The following is an 18,434-nucleotide window of genomic DNA, read 5'->3' on the forward strand; positions in this document are numbered from 1 at the left end:
CATTCACCAGGACACCCCTAGACAAATGTCAGCCAATCAGAGGTCCTGAACCTCAGAAACCCCTCACCCCCACCTTTACTCCTATAAAAACCTTACCCTAACTGAGCTCGGGGCTCTCTGTTTATTCCAATACGTTGGACGTGCAGAGAGACCGAGTTTGCAAACTTGCATAAAATAAAGGCTCTTTGCTTTTACATACAAGACTCTGTCTCCTTGTTTTTTTTGGGGGGCGGGGGGGTCTTTGTGGATCTTAGCTCTTGAAGAGCAGGCTGACTCAAAGAGGTCACCTGTCTCTACCTCCCAAGTGCTGGGATTAAAGGCGTGCACCACCACTGCAGGGCTCAGATTCAGGGTTTGGTTAGCTGCGGCGTGAGTTTAAATTCTGGTTCCGCTTTAATGTGTTATGAGACCTTGGGTGAGTTAATGGATGTCTCCGGTCTTTAGGCTGAATAATAACCTAATTTATGTGGTACTTGTAAGACTAAAGAAATAAAAAGTTGGGGGCTGGAGAGATGGCCCAGCGGTTAAAAACACTGACTGTTCTTCCAGAGATTCTGAGTTCAATTCCCAGCAACCACATGGTGGCTCACAACCATCTATAAAGAAATCTGGTGCCCTCTTCTGGGGCGTAGGTACGCATGCAGAACACTGTATATAACAAATAAATAAAACTTTAAAAAAAAAGAAAATAAAAAAATGGAACTCAGAAGGCACAGGGGCAGCCTAGCAAGCCCCAAGCCGTAGTCACCAACGTCACACGACTGATGGTACGTCTGTCACTTCAGAAAGAGGAAGGCCTGGGATCCGGAGTTCACAACAAAAACAAAACAGCAAATTGGTGAAGTCCTTGTCACACAAGCATAAAAATCTGTGCTCAAAGCCGGGAGGTGGTGGCGCACGCCTTTAATCCCAGCACTTGGGAGGCAGAGGCAGGTGGATCTCCGGGAGTTCGGGACAGGCCTGGTCTACAAGAGTTAGTTCTAGGACAGGCTACAAAGCTGTCTCTGAAAACCAGATAACAAACAAACAAAAAACTGTGTTCAATTCCAAGTTCCTGTGTAAGAAGTTAGGCATGATGGCACATGCCCTCGCTGGATCTAGAGTTCTTCTAGGAGGCTAGCCTGCCAGCTAGTATCAGGAATCCTCCTGTCCCGGCCTGAAAAAAAAAGAAAAAAGAAAAAGAAAAAGGAAAGAAGATAAAAGATCAAGAAAGCAGTTGGGCGGTGGTGGCACACGCCTTTAATCCCAGCACTCGGGAGGCAGAGGCAGGCGGAACTCTGTGAGGTCGAGGCCAGAGTCTGGTCTACAAAGGGGGTTCCAGGACAGGCTCCAAAGCTACAGAGAAACCCTGTCTCAAAAAAACAAAAAAACAAAAAAAAACAAAAGAAAAAAAAGATAAAAGATCAAGAAAGCCATCCGATGTCCACCTCTGACCTGTACACACACAAATGTCTGCACACAAACATGTACCAGCATATACACACAACAAAGAAAAAAATGTAAAGTAATTAAAATAGCTGAAATGAAGAAGAATTAAGGTTCATCTGGAGACGGGGGAGATGGCTCAATGGGTAGGAGGGCCGATATTACAGAAGATCCTCGTTGGATTCCCAGCACCCATATCGGAAGGCTCAGGGGGTCCGACGCCCTCTTCTGGACTCCTGAGGCACGGCACTCGTGTGTATACACAGTTTAAAACTAATACAAGAAAACCGGGTGTGGTGACCACGCCTTTTAATCCCAGCCCTAGGGAGTCAGAAGCGGGCGGATCTCTGTTCCAAAGCTACCCAGGGAAACAACCAGCGGTACACAGAGAAACCCTGTCTCTCTCTAAAACAGAAAAATACTTAATGTAGGAAAATCTCTTCCTAGCTGTCTTTTAAGCTGCCTGGAGAATAGTCTCCTTTCTCAAGGTCCAGTATTTGGTACACCATCCCAGCCTGGGTCGAAGAGGAAGGAGGAAAAGATAAAAGATGCATCACCTCCGCTATTGGCCGAATTCTAGTCATGTGACCACAGCTCGCTGCTGGATCCTGGGAAATGTAGTCCACTCTGGAAAGGCTACTTAAAAGGGAAATTGACTGAGGTAACTGAAGTGTTGGACTTCGTTGAGGTTAGTAAGCCAGGAGACATTTCAGTGGGGAATGAGTTTACTGCACACGCAGACGGAAATAAGTTTGAATCCCTAAACTATGCAAAGAACCAGGTGTGGTGGCTAGCCTGTCATCGCCGTACACCACAAGGAAAACTGAGATAGGGATCCCTGAAGCTCCGTGGCCGCAAACCTAGCTCAGTCATTGAGCGGCAGGTTCAGTGAGAAAATCTGTCCAGAAAACAAAGTGGAGTGTGGCTGAGGTGGTGCACGCCATTAATCCCAACACTAGGGAGGCAGAGGCAGGCAGATCTCTGTGAGTTCGAGGCCAGCCTGGTCTATAAGAGCTAGTGCCAGGACAGGCTCCAAAGCTACAGAGAAACCCTGTCTCGAAAAAACTAAAAAAAAAAAAAACAAAAAAACAAAAAAAACACGACAGTTTTTTTTACCCGAGCATTGCATTAAACATGGGCATCTTTTATTCGGTTTCATTTGGTCTGATTGCAATTATTTGCGTGGGCGGAGAGGTCCGTCTTAAGAAATCCCTAACAGCTATATTGGCAGCTTTTGGGGGGGGGGGGTCTGCGTCTGTGTGCTTTGGAGGAGGCCAGCCATGTGCACGCGGAGCCCTGATGTGCAGGACCGGCTGAGCACACCATGCCAGTACCACAGGCCAAGCAAGCCCTGCACCTGCCAGCAGCCGCTCGCGGGAACAGCGACACCTGCCCGACCGTGTCCTGTTCACCCCAAGTCTTCCTCCAAAGCATCACCACAAGCGAGAGTCACCCAACGCACCGTGAGGGGAAGAACCGACGCCTTTAAGGAGCGCCCTCGGGGGCGAGCGAGCCCCGCTCCCCGTGAAAAGGCGCGGGGCGGGGCGGAGCTGGAGTGGGCGTGGCCGCAGCGCTAGTAAGGGGAACCGGGAGGGGGCGGGACTTCTGTGTATTGGGTGGCCAAGGAGGGACCTGAGAAATGGCTCACCCCGGAAGGGGTGCTTACTCTCAAGCATGACTACCAGGGGTTCGATCCTCGGGACTCATGTGGGACCCATGATTAAAGGAAGTAATTCCAGCAAAATGTCCGCCGACATCCAGGTGGCAGGCGTGGAAGGCACGCACCCACACCCCCGCGAACTCGTCTCCAAACCTGACCGAACCCATACGGTGGAAGATGAAAAACCATCTCGTAAATGTTGTCTTTTGACGCCCACAAACATATGTGCGTCTCCCCAACCTATGCTCTCTAAAGAAAAGAGACCGTGGGACTGGAAAGATGGCTCAGAGGTTAAGAGCACTGACTGCTCTTCCGGAGGTCCTGAGTTCAATTCCCAACAACCACATGGTGGCTCACAACCATCTGTAATGAGGTCTGGTGCCCTCTTCTGGCCTGCAGGCATGGAGGCTGAACATTGTGTACATAGTAAATGAATAAATCTTTACAAAAAAAAAAAGATCGCATGGCCTCGAGCCAACAAAAATAGGAGGCAACTGGAGGTTTTTTAGGGTTTTGGTTTTTCAAGACAGGGTCTCTAACGTGTCACAGCCCTAGCTGTCCTGGAACTAGCTCTTGTAGATCAGGTTGGCCTCGAACTCCCAGAGATCCACCTGCCTCTGCCTCCTGAGTGCTGGGTGGTGGGATTAAAGACGTGCGCCACCACCGCCCTGCTTTTTTTTTTTTTTTTTTGAGACAGGGTATCTCAACTATGGAGCCAGTCCTGGAACTCACTCTGTAAACTGTAAATCAGCCTGGCCTCGAGCAGAGCTCGGATTAAAGGCCTGCACCGCCACCACCAGGTTCGGGAGGGCTTCTAAACCCTTCAGAAGCCAGACTAATGGGGCGTGGTGGGGCACACCTTTAATTCCAACACTCTGGAGGCGGAGGCGAGTGGTCTACACAACAAATTCCAGAAAAGGCGGGGTGCACGGAGTCCGATTGAAAACCAGGCAGGGGGCCCCAGCATGAACACTTAAGAAAAGGTGGGGCCAGCGAGAAGGCACGAGGCAGGAAGGCCGTTGCCCCCAAGCCTTAGGATCTCTACCTGGGACCTACAGGGTGGAAGGAGAGAACCTACTTTCCTGAACTGCTCTGACTTCCACTCATGTACACACCAAATGAATAAGTATTTGTAATTTTTTAACCGAAGCCAGAGAAAACGCGGATTGTACTGCGCGAGCGCGAGGAAAATGAGGCGGAGGTAGGGCTAACTTCTCCTTTAAGAAGTTAGACTCCACCCCCTAGTGGGCGTGACCAAAGCCAGCGCCTTAAAAAAATAAGCACAGGGGCGGGTGGGGGCGATTGGTCAGATCCTCGGGCGGTGGCGCTCGGGCGCGCTTGCGCAGCACGCAGCTCCCGCCTCTCGGCGGGGGCCGGGGGGGGGGGGGAGGAGCCAGATACCGCTTTTATTGGCTCTCGCTCAAGCCCCGCCCTCCGGTGGAGGGCCGTCACGTGACGCGACGGCTGGGGCCTCCCGGCGCGGGGGACGCTAGTGGCCAAGATGGCGGCGGAGCTGGTGGAGGCCAAAGTGAGTGAGCGGCGGCGGCGCGGGCTGGGGCCGGCGGGTGGCGCGGTGCGGACGGCGCCTCGCAGCCAGCCGGGAGGGCGAGCTGAGGGGTGTGGGAGTGCGGGTCGACCGGGGCGCGACCGGGACGCGGGCTGAGGCTGCGAGCGGGGGGCGGGGAGACCGGGGGCGGGGTCGCCAGCACCGTTTTCGGAGTGTCGCCGTCGGCTCCTGTCACTCCATTTCCGATCGGAGCTGGAAGTCCCTACCGTGTGGGGACGCAGCTTCCCCGGTGCAGGCGCTGTCCCTTCCTTTGGGACAGCCCCACTGGGACAGGCCTGGAGGGTCCCCTGTGGTCTCCCAAGCCTAAGGAATGCAGAGAGTGACTTTTCCATCCCGTCTCCAAGGCAACGAGGAGGACTCAGGTCCGGGTCCCAGCATCTCTCCTCGCCTACGGGACAGCATGGGGAAGGTCTGCAGGGAGTGCCACAAGTCCCCTGATTCTCGGGGTCCCCATTGGCACTTCCCCCTAGTGAATAAGTAAGACTCCAGACTCAGTCCAGCTATGAGTTCCGGGGTTCATTTTAGAGTCTCCGAGTCGCCGAGAACCGCCCCTCCGTCCCTTACACACTGGCTGTCCCCTGTCCTCCTGGGAAGGTCCCCAGCCCCCTCTGTTGCCTTCGGGGGTCCAGTCAGCAGTGGGGTACCACATTCTCCAGTAATCCTTACACTGTACTCCACCTTTAATCTCGACATCCTGGCGAATCATCTTCCAGGGTTTTGGGCTCCCTGACAGCCCACCCGACCCACCACCCCCTTTTTTCCTGTGTTGCTCCCCGGATTGATCCCTGAACTGAGTCCAAGGGAGGACTGCTTAGGCCTTCCCCCCCCCATTTCTGCTTTGAGGTGCCAGGGCTCTGTCCCTCCACCGGGTGAGTCCCCATTAAACCTCCCTGAGGCGTGGCTCAGCATCGCCACCTTTCAGTGCTGTCCTGTCTCCCAGCACACTCATCCCTCCTGAGTTCCTGCTGGACCTCAGTCAGCCTCCCTCAGGCATCTTCCCACCTATAAAGTCACAACTTGTACCACTTCTTTCCTGATTCTCCTGTTACATGGCTCATCCCTGTCCCACTTGGACCTTTTGGGGTATTCTAGAGATTCCAATTAAAAAATGTATCCCTCTCCCCCCTCCCCCCCGTTCATTCACCCAAAATGTACACCATATTCATAGTCAGAGTTTTGGAATACTCAAAATGGGAACATGTGAACTGTGAAGGTCCCAGGCACAGTCTTTTTTTTTTTAATATTTATTTATTTATTTATTATGTATACAATATTCTGTCTGTATGCCTGAAGGCCAGAAGAGGGCACCAGACCTCTTTACAGATGGTTGTGAGCCACCATGTGGTTGCTGGGAATTGAACTCAGGACCTTTGGAAGAGCAGGCAATGCTCTTAACCACTGAGCCATCTCTCCAGCCCCCCAGGCACAGTCTTACTGCTTAAAGCCCCCTTTGTAGCATCCTGGAGCATTCCGGGGAGGCCAAGCCTCTTTGCCCACCTCATTCCTCAGGCAGGGGTGTGGTCCCTCTCTACTGGACCCTCTGGACCTCCAGCCCCACCTTAGTTGAACTTGACCCTCTTTTTTGAAGCTCTGTGATGGTCCAGGGGGACCCCATCACAGCCCCTCAGAGAACATTAAGTGTAATGGAGACTCCTCCATCTATCTGTCACAGTGGGCTGGAGATTCTGTCCTTTGCGGTCCACTGGGGCTTATCGGAGGCGATGGTGGCATTTGAGGATGACTGGACCATTCAGCAGGCCCCGTGGCAGGCTTGTAGGCTGCCTTCATCCTTTGTCAGGGGTCTTGGCTTTCCGAAGAGCCTGGTCTAGTGACTGTTGCCTCTCATTGAGCCCCAAGTGGAAAGCTTTAGACACCATGGAGCTGACACTGTTTATAAACCCTGCCCTGGTAGCCATGCCCGGGCGGGAGGTGCACTCTGGGCAATAGATGGAGACATCTTGCTGTGTCCTGTCCTAGTGCCATGCTGTCCCTAGCAGGCTGCTGGGAAACCCGACCCAGACCATATGGCAACAACCTGGGTGCTGGGATGTTTGCCATCCGTCATGGGTGACGGGACTCCCCCTGGCTCTGGCACCCCTCTCCTCAGTCTTTAGGGCTTGGACTTGTTCTAGTACAAACGTGCTAACTACATGCTGTGTGTGCTGCGTGGCCCTGCATGAGGTAGGAAGTCAAGGCTCCTTTGAGGGTGCCCAAGGGCCACATACCCTGGAGTCCCTGGAGAGTCAGGGCTCCCCAGCAAGAGGTCTAAAGCCTGGTAGCCACTGGCCAAACTCCGTCCCAGCCCATTGTACCAAGAGGCCTCACATCATGTTGTCATAGTTGGCAACCCAAGTCCCAGATGCTCTGGGAGCCTCCTGGGACACTGCTCTTGCTCCCAAGGGCCATGTGCCCCAAGTGATCAGGTGGGTACCAAATGTGATGGATTCCTGAGACTAGGACCTCTGGGCTGGTCAGGTGTGCTTTCTGTGTCTTGCAGGCTTCTTTGGGGCTCATGGCCTGAGTCAGCTGCCTGTGTCCCCTCCAGCCACTTGGACCATCAGCCAGTTCCATGGAAGTCCCTCTCTATCTCCAATTTTCATTGAATTCAATCCAGCTGCAGAACTTAACACAGGAGGCCCAGGGCCTGGCTGGGCTGTCCCTCAGGGAGCCTTGGTCCTTCCACCTGGGGGGTCTGCCATGCCCTCATGTCAGCTATTGTAAATGCAGGCCCCACCCGAGGGACCCCCATACATCTGTCCCTGGGCCTTTCTGTCATCTAATACTGTGTCATCAGCTTGGTCACTGACCTGTGCAGCTGCTTGGTTTCAGGCACCAGCTGTTCTCATGTAGGCCCATCCTGCTCCTAGGCACCCTGGGTGATGCCCGGGGAACTGGCATGGTTGGATGGAGACCAGGTACAGGGTCCAGTCCACAGTGCCCTGGGGGCCTTGCCCGAGACTAGCAAATCCTACCTAGTCTGGGTAGCACACATGGAAAGGGGTTTAAGAGGCCTCCCCAGGGTTCAGTCCTGACACCTCTGCCCAGGAGTGCTGTCTTAGGACACAGCCATGCCCCTGCCGTAGCCAAGGCAGGCAGTCCTTCTGTTTCATGTATACGTCACACCAGAAGAGGAGGCTGTGAGGGACGGGAAGGGGTTCTGGTGGCTGGCACCCAGGCATGTTAGAGGGCAACCGCTGAGAGCCGCTGTGGTCACCCTTCCACAGAACATGGTGATGAGCTTCCGAGTGTCGGACCTACAGATGCTTCTGGGCTTTGTGGGCCGCAGCAAGAGTGGGTTGAAGCATGAGCTGGTGACCAGGGCCTTGCAGCTGGTGCAGTTCGACTGCAGCCCCGAGCTCTTCAAGAAGATCAAAGAGCTATATGAGACACGCTACGCCAAGAAGAACGTGGATCCCAGCCCACAGGCGCCACGGCCCCTGGACCCCCTGGCTCTGCACTCCATGCCCAGGACTCCCCTGTCAGGGCCCACCGTGGACTACCCCGTGTTGTACGGGAAGTACTTGAATGGACTGGGACGCCTGCCCACCAAGGCCCTTAAGCCTGAAGTGCGCCTGGTGAAGTTGCCCTTCTTCAACATGCTGGACGAGTTGCTGAAGCCCACCGAGCTGGGTAAGTGGTGGGTATCGGCTGGGGGATCCCCACAGTAGGCTCAGCCACTGGGCCACGTGCCATAGGAAGGCATGGCAGGTCACACTGGTCATCTCAGCATTTAGGGGCTGAGGCAGTATTATTGTGAGTTCTGGGCTACAGGGCGAAACTGTTTTTAAAAAACAGCAATGACTGAGGACGTAGGTACCGTAGTGAGCAGAGCATTCACTGGCCTGCTGACCAGCACCGAGGCCTGGCAGCGTGTACCTCTCCTCCCAGCTCGACAAGGGGAGTGCCGTGAGTCTGAGGTTAGCCTTGGCAAATAGATTCCGATTTTTAAAAAAGAAAAAAAAAAGCTGGGCATGGTGGCAAACTCAAGTTATCACAGCACTTGGGGGGAGATGCAGAAGATCAGCAGTTCAAGGTCACTCGACTAGCTGCTCTACCAGTTTGAGACCCTGTCTCAAGAAAAGCAGATGTAAGTGGAGCTAGCTGTGTTCCAAGCTGTCAGGTTAGGTTGTCAGGTGGCCTCGACCATCAGACCACCGTCTGTGGGGCACAGATGGCCCTGGGAGACCCACATCTAGGTCTCTCCTGCCTAGAGCCCAGAGGTTGGTCCCAGCACTTGGCAGACTCACCCTCACATCCCTGTGGCCTGTTCTCCACTGAGTGGTCCCTGGAACTAGCTCTTGTAGACCAGGCTGGTCTCGAACTCACAGAGATCCACCTGCCTCTGCCTCCCAAGTGCTGGGATTAAAGGCGTGCGCCACCACCACCCGGCGGGGAGTTCTGTTTAATTGGGACTGCTGCAAGCACCTGAGGAAGGGTGGTACTTGGCCTGTCTGAGGGCTGCTTCTGTGACCTGAGGCTCCACCCCCTGGTTCGAGGCTCCACCCCTAGCCTGAGACTCCACCCTCCATGGCACTGAAGCTGGCTTATGGCAGAGCCTTCTGGCCCTGCCACCTTCTTGCCATGCTTCAAGTACTGCAATCTTGCCTTCTCCAAGGTTTCCACAGCCCTTGGCAGCTAGGGGCCAAGCTGCTGGGTATCATCTTGAGGATGACCCAAGTGCCAGGGAATTGGTCCCCCTGCCTGCCAGCCTGCATGGAGGGCTTCCCAGAGCAAGCCAGCCGTCACTCTGCCCCACAATGCAATGCTGTGCCCTGAGCCCCCAGGGACCCTGGTCACCTGATCTCCGGGAGAGCATGCTCCCCTGTCTACCCCAGCAGCTTGAACAAAGAGGACTAGCCCGCCTCACCTGCCTTCCCACCAGGGTACCCCCTTCCCTGGGTCCCACACCCTGAGGGGCTCCCGGATCAGGAGCTCTGATCCTGGGCCTAAGACCATGATCCCTCAAGCTCTAAGCTCCATTATTTCACAGGCCTGCCCTGCCCTGACCTGGGCCCTCCAACACAGTTCATGGTAGTCAGCCCCTTGCCCAGGCCAGAATGAGCCCCATGCTCCTTCAGGATTCCCCGGAAAAGCTGCCTGCTCATCATGCATCAGGCAGACAGAGCCCGTAAATCACCTGAGCACGCAGAGTGGGAGGGAGGAGGGCCACAGGCCAGCTGCAGACCAGGGCCCACTAACATCCCGTTTAAAGAGGGCTGCTAACCAGAGAGGGCAAGGGGCTCATAAGCTAACACACGGCAACCTGAGTTCCTGCCCGCCCCCCCACCCTTGTCTGCTGTTTCCCCACTCCTGGGCCAAGCAGGCCCAGGGCAGCAGAAGTGAGGACAGCGCAGGACTGGATGGGGAGGGTTGTGTCTCCTCTCCCCCACCCCAGGGCTGTGCCGCTGGAGGGTGTCCTGGGCATCTGTGGTCGGAAATGTAGAGATAGTGCCTGGACCTGAGGAGGTGGCCAGGGCCGGTGACCCTCAGGTCCCTAGGATGTCAGCTTCTTCAGCCCTACCCCTTTCCCCTTGCTGCCCACATGGATCCATGTTCCCTGGCTACCATGCTGTCTTTCTTGGTTTGTTGATGCGGTTTTTGAGACAGGGCTAACAGTGTACCCAGACTGGCCTGGAGCCTATGATGCTCTAGGTCCGAGGTTCTCAACCCTCTTCTTGCTGCGACCTTTAACACAGTTGCTCACGTTGTGTGACCCCAACCGTGAAGTTACTTTGTTGCTACTTCATAAGTGTAATTTTGCTACTGTTAAAATTGTAATGTAGATCGGTGGTTTCCAGTGGGGTTTTTGTTTTTGTGACCCCTATGAAAGGGTCAAAATAACCCCCCAGAGAGGTCACACCCCACAGGTTGAGAACCACTGCACTAGCCTGAGGCCTTGCAGTGCTAGGATCAGAGCCACCCGATAGCACTTGCTGACTGGGAAGGCCTGTCAGATTCCTTCTGCCCCAGGGTCTTTGCAGGACTGTGGCTCCTCACCCCCCAAGCCTTTGGTTGCTGTCTCTGTCCTCAAGGTCACAACCCACTGCCTGCCCTGTCCTTTTGGTATTTTAGAGACAAGGTTTCTCTACAGAGAGACAGGCTTTAGAAAGCCTGTCCTAGAGTTAGTTCTTAAAGACCAGGCTGGCTCGAACTCACAGACATCCGCCTGTCTCTGCCTCCTGAGTGCTGGGATTAAAGGTATGCACCACCACTGCCCTGAATGACCTGCCCTGCCCTGTCCTTTTGACGTCTCCTCCACTGTGGTTCCCTTCCAACACGGCCTTTGTCTGTCTTCATCTTTTGCATGATTTTTTGTGTGTGTGCTGTGTTTTGAGGCAGGGTCTTAGCCCAAGGTGGCCTTGAACCTCTGACCCGCCTGCTTCTACCTCCCTAGCCTGTGCTGACAGGGATGTGCCATTGCACCTGGCGAGACCCTTGCTCTCTGATACCCAATTCGGGTCACTGATTTGAAGCAGGTCAGCAGCACAGTGGAGCTGACTGGTACCCTGTCTGCAGAGCTAGTCTCCATGCTGCCCCAACTCTGCGTGCAGGCTGGGGTGCAGCTGGGGGACACTCAAGCCCGCAGTGCTGCCCTGTTAGGTTGCCTGAGCTGGTGACGCGGTGTTGCTTTCTCGTGGTGCTGAGGTACCCAAAAGTTTTAGGTCGCCTTGGGTCCCCACTGGTCCACCTTCCAGTCCTGGAGTGCGCAAGGCTAAGAGGGGCATTGTGGTCCATGACCCTGAGTGCTCTGTCCTGGTCCCCACCTGTCCCTGTTGACCCTTCATGATCCCTTGATATTCGCCCACCTCAGGCATGGTGGGGGTGGCAACTGTGGGTTCCTTAGCTTCTGTGCTTGGGCTGTCCATGTGTAGTGTGTGTCGTGTCTGGTGCGGACCTCTACCCGCGCCCATGCTGCAGTGGGCCAGAGAGAAAGGGAAAGTAGTTGATGGGGGGGCAGATGGAGCAAGGTTGCTGTGTGTGTGCCTGCTTGCCAGGTTGGCCTTGAGCTCCTCCCAACAAGTCCTGGCGTTTACTCAGGTTCTCAGGAGGATGGCAGGTTCAAGGCCAGCCAGGTCATAAAGTGAGACCCTCTCTTGGGGGAGACGGGTGGGGGTGGGACAACGAGGTACAGAGGCCTTAAGGCAAGGGTGCGCCTGGTTTGTAAGGCCACCAAGGAGGAGTTCCCAGCTGGTGCTGCTGAGGAGACCTTGCCCTCAGTGTCTCAGATCTGGCGGGGCTATAGCTGTAGGGCCTGGCTGATGGATGAGGGGACCAACAGCCATGGCAGAGGTCCTGGCCTGGGGAACAGCATAGGGTGGGTCATGCCTCAGCTGACTGCTAGGGTGTGGGACCCACCCCAGCAGTGTACTCACCCAGCAGCCTGGGTCCTATGCCACAGAAGCTACCCAGCCTCCCTTATGGCGGATTGTTCCAGCTCGTCCTTCAGGACCTATAGATTTGCTCAGCAGCGGCCGCCTGCCACCCAAGCACCCATGGGCTCTCTCCACGATCCTGGTCGGGCAGGTGTGATTCCCCTCACTGGAGTAACTCCACCTCCCAGCCCTGAACCTGCCTACACTCACTGCGACTGGTCCCACAGCGTCTAGTTGAGACGGTCCCAGGCCAGTCCAACCCAGTGTCAGCATTCCTTGTAAACAGGGTGTCACAGGAACTTGGCTTCTGGGGGCCTCACCTGCTAGCAGTGCTTGTGGCTAGACAGGGAACGCCATCTGGTGGGGCACTGGTTGATCTCGCAGTGTTGGGTGGAACTTGGGGCCTGCTCCCAGCAGCCAGCTGCCCTTCTGCTCAAGCCTACTGCTTACTAGGGTAGCTAGCTCTGAACTCCCTCCTCCTGCCCCTCAGAGGCCTGTTGTGGATACACTGCAGGCCACTGCTGAGTCACATGTCCACATGGTCAGAGCCCTCTGCTGGGGAAGGAACTGGGGCACACTAGGCCAGCAGTCTCTCCTGGAGCCACGGTGGCCTCAGGATATAAGTGCTACCCTTCTGCCTTTGGGGCACCCTCTTCTAAAGGGACCCAGAGTGGGAGGGGCCAGAATGTGTCCCCTGAGTCCCAGGCAGAGAGGGTTGGCCTCTTGCCCTGTGGCTAGGGAGCTGTAGCCAAGCAGCCTGACCCATATGCATTCAGTCCCACAGAACGCAGAGAAGCTGCAGGAGAGCCCATGCATCTTTGCGCTGACGCCGCGGCAGGTGGAGATGATCCGCAACTCCAGGTGCGTCCACCACGAGCAGCTCCCTTGTCATGTGCCCTCCTGTGCTGGGACATGTGGGCCCCGCAGGCTCACGAGCACCCATCACTCCATGCCAGGAGAGCCCAGCTACATTCATCTAGATGTCACCAGGGTTCCCTGGGAAAGATGGGTATGAATAAACTTTCTGAGGGTGTGGCCAGGACAGCACAGCCAAGCTGTGTTTACAGTTGTGACTGTCCCTACGCCATTTGGCAGAACAGAGGTCAGGCTGGGGTATGGCCAGGTCCTGTGCCTGCCTCCTTCCTCACCCCTACGATGGACACAGATTCTTCCTGGCATGGGCCAGGAATGCTCTGTCCTGTTGCCTATTACTCATCTGGTGATGATGGGGAGGGCTCCAGGGTGGTCTGTTCTGCCCACTGACTCCTGCCTTGTGCCCTGCCCACAGAGAGCTGCAGCCTGGAGTGAAAGCCGTGCAGGTGGTGCTGAGGTACGCAAGCAGTGCCCTGGCCCCCGCCTCTCCTGTGGCCATCACTCTGCACACACAGCCTCATCCTGTCCACCCCTGTACCTCTACCATCTGTTGTCATTGTTGGGACCTCTGCTGCTTGTCTTCACAGCCCCCTGTGTCCCCTGTCTCTCCAGGATCTGCTACTCTGACACCAGCTGCCCACAGGAGGATCAGTACCCACCAAACATCGCTGTCAAGGTTAACCACAGCTACTGCTCAGTGCCGGTGAGCCAGCCGACAGCAGCCAGGGCGCGGGGTGACATGGACGCAGGGTAAGGATGGGACCTGGTGGGGTAGAGCACATCTCTGTTCACAGGGCTACTACCCCTCCAACAAGCCTGGTGTGGAACCCAAGAGACCCTGTCGACCCATCAACCTCACCCACCTCATGTATTTGTCCTCGGCCACCAACCGCATCACTGTCACCTGGGGCAACTACGGCAAGGTGAGCCCCTGTGCCCGAGCCCCACTGCCCTATGTGCACCCTGTCCATCCCACATTGACCCCATCCACCCTGCGTTCAGCACCCTGATGCTGCAGCCGCTCTGTCCACAGAGCTACTCCGTAGCCTTGTACCTGGTGCGGCAGCTGACCTCCTCAGACCTGCTGCAGAGGTTGAAGACGATCGGTGTGAAGCATCCAGAACTCTGCAAGGCTCTGGGTGAGCAGCTGGGGCCCCAGGGCCTGGCTGTGCCCGGTGGGACCTGCTCTGTTCCAGGTTGTGCAGCACCCGTGGTGTGTGCAAGGGTGGCTGAGGGACTCGGGGCAAAGACACAGTGTCAACCTGCGCTCGGGGTTCTGGATCTGGATGTGGGGGTTTCAGGGTCCAGTCTGTGAGCTCAGGCCTCCTGACTTAGACAGTTGGAGAGCAAGGGCAGCTGGGCAATCTGGGAGGCAGGTGACACCAGAGATCCAGGCCAGGGCACTTGTGATGGTGCTTGGTTTGTGGAGACAGGGTTTCTCTGTGGAGCCCTGGCTGTCCAGGAACCAGCACTGTAGCTCAGGCTGTACTCGAACTCACAGAGATCCTCCTGCCTCTGCCTCCCGAGGCGTGGGGCCACTGTCACCCGGCTGTGACAAGGGGTTTTCGGATGAGACAGTGTGGTTGTGAAAGACAGAGTTTCTGCGGCGGCAGCCCACAACGCCCACCCACACTTGGCTGATGGGGCCTCAGAGGCCCTGAATGTCGCCGGTGGCCATTTCTCTGCAGGACAGGTCCAAGCCACCTCGGAGGCATCCAGGCCCGTTGTCACCCTTCCAAACTGGGGTTGACCGTGCTGGGCCAAGATTCCTGACCAGGAGGACGTGGTCCAGGCCCCCTGGGGGTGGCTTATACCTGGAGAGTTGAAGGCAAGCTTTGCAGACCAAGGCCACCAACTTTATTATTTGGTGGCCAGGGTGGGACAGCATTCACAGATGTGCTGTCTGTGCCAGGGCTGAGCCTGCTCAGTGTCCCTGGAGCTGCATGGCCTGGGTTAAAGGGTCTCCATGCTGCCCACAGCTGAGTACTCCAGGCTGTGTGGCATTAGCAGGTTGTGCTGCCTGGGACTTTGCAAAAACGCCCTGCAGGTCTTGGGAGCCCACGGGGTCCCTGTGTGGAGTGAGCAGGGTTTGTGGGCTGGCGCTCGGGAACTGGTGGCAGAAAGATAAGGCTCAGGGAGATGTGGAGGCCAACCTGGCCTCCATGAGTTCCTACAGTCTCCTTCAGCTGTGGAGAGACCCCGCCCTCTGACTTCTGTCCCCTCTGTCACCTCACAGTCAAAGAGAAGCTTCGCCTAGACCCCGACAGTGAGATCGCCACTACTGGAGTGCGAGTGTCCCTTATCTGCCCAGTGAGTCCCCATCTGTCCCCAGCCACATGGGTGGTCGGCCTCATGTGGGACGGTGTCCTCACAGCCCTGTCCTTTCCCTGACAGCTGGTGAAGATGCGGCTGTCGGTCCCCTGCCGCGCAGAGACCTGTGCACACCTGCAGTGCTTCGATGCAGTCTTCTACCTGCAGATGAACGAGAAGAAGCCCACGTGGATGTGCCCTGTGTGTGACAAGCCCGCCGCCTACGACCAGCTGATCATAGACGGGTGAGTCTGACGGGCTCTGCGCGCTGGAGACTCCAGCGGGACAGTGGGGCCTGTGGCCTGGCTTGTAGGACTTGTTGGAGCCTTTGTTATGGAGGTGGTCATTGTATCTTAGTTTCGCTCTGCCTGGAGTCCCTTGTGCCTGTGATCTTGTGACCTCAGTCTTTGCAAGTGGCCACCTGCAGTCCTGACTGCCTTGCAGGACTCTGCCCCACAGCAGAAAGGGAGGGGTCGTGCTTCCCCTTGGGACGGCTCAGCTCTCCACTCCAGACACTGCGTCTGCTGTCTGTGGTACCTGAGGCTCCTGCCAGGCGCCACCTGCAGCTCTGTATCCCCAGAGCCACCACAGGCGGCCTCTTGCCTGGGACCCTAGGTGCTTTCTGCCTGTCCTTGGGCTTGGCTGGGAGACTTCAGTGTGTCCCTAGCAGACCCTGGGGAGTCCCAGGTCAGCGTTTAACCTGCCATGCTCCCAGGAAGGAAACTGAGGCTGCTCCCAACCCAACTCCTTCAGCAGGCACTGGGCTTTGCCAGGGTCCTGGCTGGATGGGCCACTTGCTTCCCTGCCGAGCTCTAGCATTGGGTGGAGTGAGTGCCACCCTGGGACTGCGCATGCGGGCTGCATTCAATTGCCTTCTGTTCTTGCCCAGCTGTGCTCTTCCGCCCAGGCCGTCCCTAGCCCAGGGCTCGAGGCAGACTCAGCAGGTGCCTCTGCCCTTGCACCCCAGTGGAGAGGGGCTGTCTGGAGGAAGGCTCAGGTTGGTAGCCAACAGCCCTGGGCCGTGGGAAATTAGCAGACCGCAGGCCCCCAGAGGATGTGTAGTTCTTCCAGCTCAGGCAGTGGAGTTTGCCCAGACCCAACCCCGTCCACTCTGCTGCCCCCAAGGCTGCTGTCAAAGATCCTGAGTGAGTGCGAGGATGCGGATGAGATCGAGTTCCTGGCCGAAGGCTCCTGGCGCCCAATCCGTGCCGAGAAGGAGCCGAGCTGCAGCCCGCAGGGACCTATCCTGGTACTTGGTGAGTGCCTGCACACCGCCCCTGAAGTGTGCCAGCCAGCCTGGCCAGCAGCTGAGCACTGTCCCTGTCCCCGCAGGCACCTCGGACGCCAACGGGCTCCCGCAGGCCTCCAGCAGCCCCGGCGTGGGAGGCAGCATGAGCAGCGCACTGGGCGGTGTGGGCAGCGGGGCAGGGGCGGCAGGCGGCCCAGAGAACGGGAAGCCTGGCGCCGATGTGGTCGACCTCACACTGGACAGCTCGTCTTCCTCGGAGGACGACGAGGACGATGACGAGGATGACGAGGATGACGATGAGGGCCCCCGGCCGAAGCGCCGCTGCCCATTCCAGAAGGGTCTCGTGCCCGCCTGCTGACGCGCCAGCCTCCCCTGCCCACCCCTCCCTGGCTCCCGTATCTCTGGACTCTCCTCTTGGGGGGATTTAAAAAAAAAACAGTAAAGTGACAAAAATGAGAAAAGTACAAAACGAGAAAAAACAAGAGCAAATCAACACAACACAGGCCGGCAGCCCACGGGCCACCTCCCGGAGCAGGCCCCACGGGGCACAGGAGGGATCTCGGACACTGGACAGGCAACGGCCGCGCTTGGCTGTTCTGCTTTTCCTGCATTGAGGCCGAGCCTGGAGCACTGGCCTGGCCACAAGCGTCTTTAGTTGAGAAGCCATGGTGGGGCAGCGGGCCGGGGACAGCAGCCACAATGTGCAATAACGTGGTGTCGCGGACCCGCGTGGCGTGGGGGGTGTCGTTTTCTAGCCAGCTACCTCGGTAACTCCAATTCATTCAGGTTCACTTCCCCACGGGGCAGCCCTGCCGCGGGCTCGGGCTCCTCAGCTGCCTCCCAGCCCGCGGGAGGCTCGCTCTTCCACCGCCCGTCGCCCTCCCCACCGGACTCTGTCAGGAAGCAATACCGGGTTTGGTCCGGAGCGGGCGGCCTGGCGGTGTCACCGCATGAACTCGCCGGGAGGTCGGGGGCCCTGGCCAGCCGCGCGGCACTCTTTTCTAATATTTGTATTCTAATTTAATTGTTTTTTAAAAATGCAAATAAAATTAAAAAAAAAAAACCAAGAGTAGCCAGTCCTGGCCATCTGTGGGTTTTGTTTTGTTTCTTTGTAACCTGCCTGTCCTCCCCTGAGCTAAAGGCTGGAGGGGACTTGTTAGATGATGTCACCAGGAGGCCCCTCAGGTTAAATATGGGCGGGTCTCTGGGTGTAGAAACACACACTGGAGTATTACTCGACCCTGAACAGGAGCAAGGCATAGTGCTCAGTGAGACCCACCCATTTGCTGTGACCGCCCAAGTGGAGGAGGCTGGTGGACCATGCAAGCAAGCCTTAGATAGTATGATCTAACAGAAAACCTCAGCACGATAGAGCCAATCCTACACGTGAGCATGTGTGAGCATTGCGCCTTAGATAGTATGATCTAACAGAAAACCTCAGCACGATAGAGCCAATCCTACACGTGAGCATGTGTGAGCATTGCACCCTCTAGGCCCAGAAGCCTGTCCCGCTCAGGTCAGGCCTGGGAACACTGGCCAGGAGAGCCCAAGCAACGCCCATGGTTCCCATCTGGGAATGGACGGCCTGGAGCCGTCCAGCAGACAGCCCTGCAGGGCAAGCAACAGCCACTCCGGTGGGCACACGTCCAGGCAGACTTAGTGGGTTCCCGACACCCGGGACCCAAGTGCACGCCACCCATCCACGGCTCCACTGCCCTGGATACCCCATGCCTACCCCATCCCCTTTCCCTAGTGACAGGGCCCCAGTTCCCACTTCCTCCTGGGGACAGGAAGTTGTCCACAGCCAGCTGAGGTTTCCGGCCCCCTAGGCCCGATAAGGTCACTGGAGACCAGCTGGGGACAGCAACTTGGGGGCTTCCTATTGTCCAGGCACAGGCCACCAGGGCCTGAAACACCCAGGATTTTGAGGTCACCAGCCCAGGTGACCCATCTTTGCCTGGAAAAACCTAACACCCA

The 18,434-nt window shown here is 56.7% G+C and overlaps 1 protein-coding gene across 1 annotated transcript; it reads left to right on the forward strand.

The window, feature by feature from the left end:
* The first annotated feature begins 4,524 nt into the window (after nt 1–4,524).
* On the forward strand, nt 4,525–17,524 carry Pias4 (protein inhibitor of activated STAT 4). Its single transcript, XM_075975389.1, has 11 exons — nt 4,525–4,613; nt 7,877–8,282; nt 12,802–12,886; nt 13,314–13,355; nt 13,511–13,601; nt 13,693–13,821; nt 13,932–14,037; nt 15,135–15,208; nt 15,293–15,453; nt 16,334–16,464; nt 16,541–17,524. Exons 1-11 carry the CDS (start codon nt 4,587–4,589, stop codon nt 16,813–16,815), a joined length of 1,527 nt encoding a protein of 508 aa, XP_075831504.1. The 5' UTR covers nt 4,525–4,586; the 3' UTR covers nt 16,816–17,524.
* The last annotated feature ends 910 nt before the right edge of the window (nt 17,525–18,434 follow it).

The sequence above is a fragment of the Microtus pennsylvanicus genome, chromosome 6 (genome assembly GCF_037038515.1).
Source record: "Microtus pennsylvanicus isolate mMicPen1 chromosome 6, mMicPen1.hap1, whole genome shotgun sequence".
Classification (NCBI taxonomy): Eukaryota; Metazoa; Chordata; class Mammalia; order Rodentia; family Cricetidae; genus Microtus; species Microtus pennsylvanicus.

Bases quoted from the DNA above. Each gene is read 5' to 3' on its own strand.
- Pias4 (XM_075975389.1), top strand. From the start codon at position 4,587: ATGGCGGCGGAGCTGGTGGAGGCCAAA. The intron at 12,887-13,313 runs GTGCGTCCACCA...CCCTGCCCACAG, and splicing joins GAGATGATCCGCAACTCCAG to AGAGCTGCAGCCTGGAGTGA. The intron at 14,038-15,134 runs GTGAGCAGCTGG...GTCACCTCACAG, and splicing joins AGAACTCTGCAAGGCTCTGG to TCAAAGAGAAGCTTCGCCTA.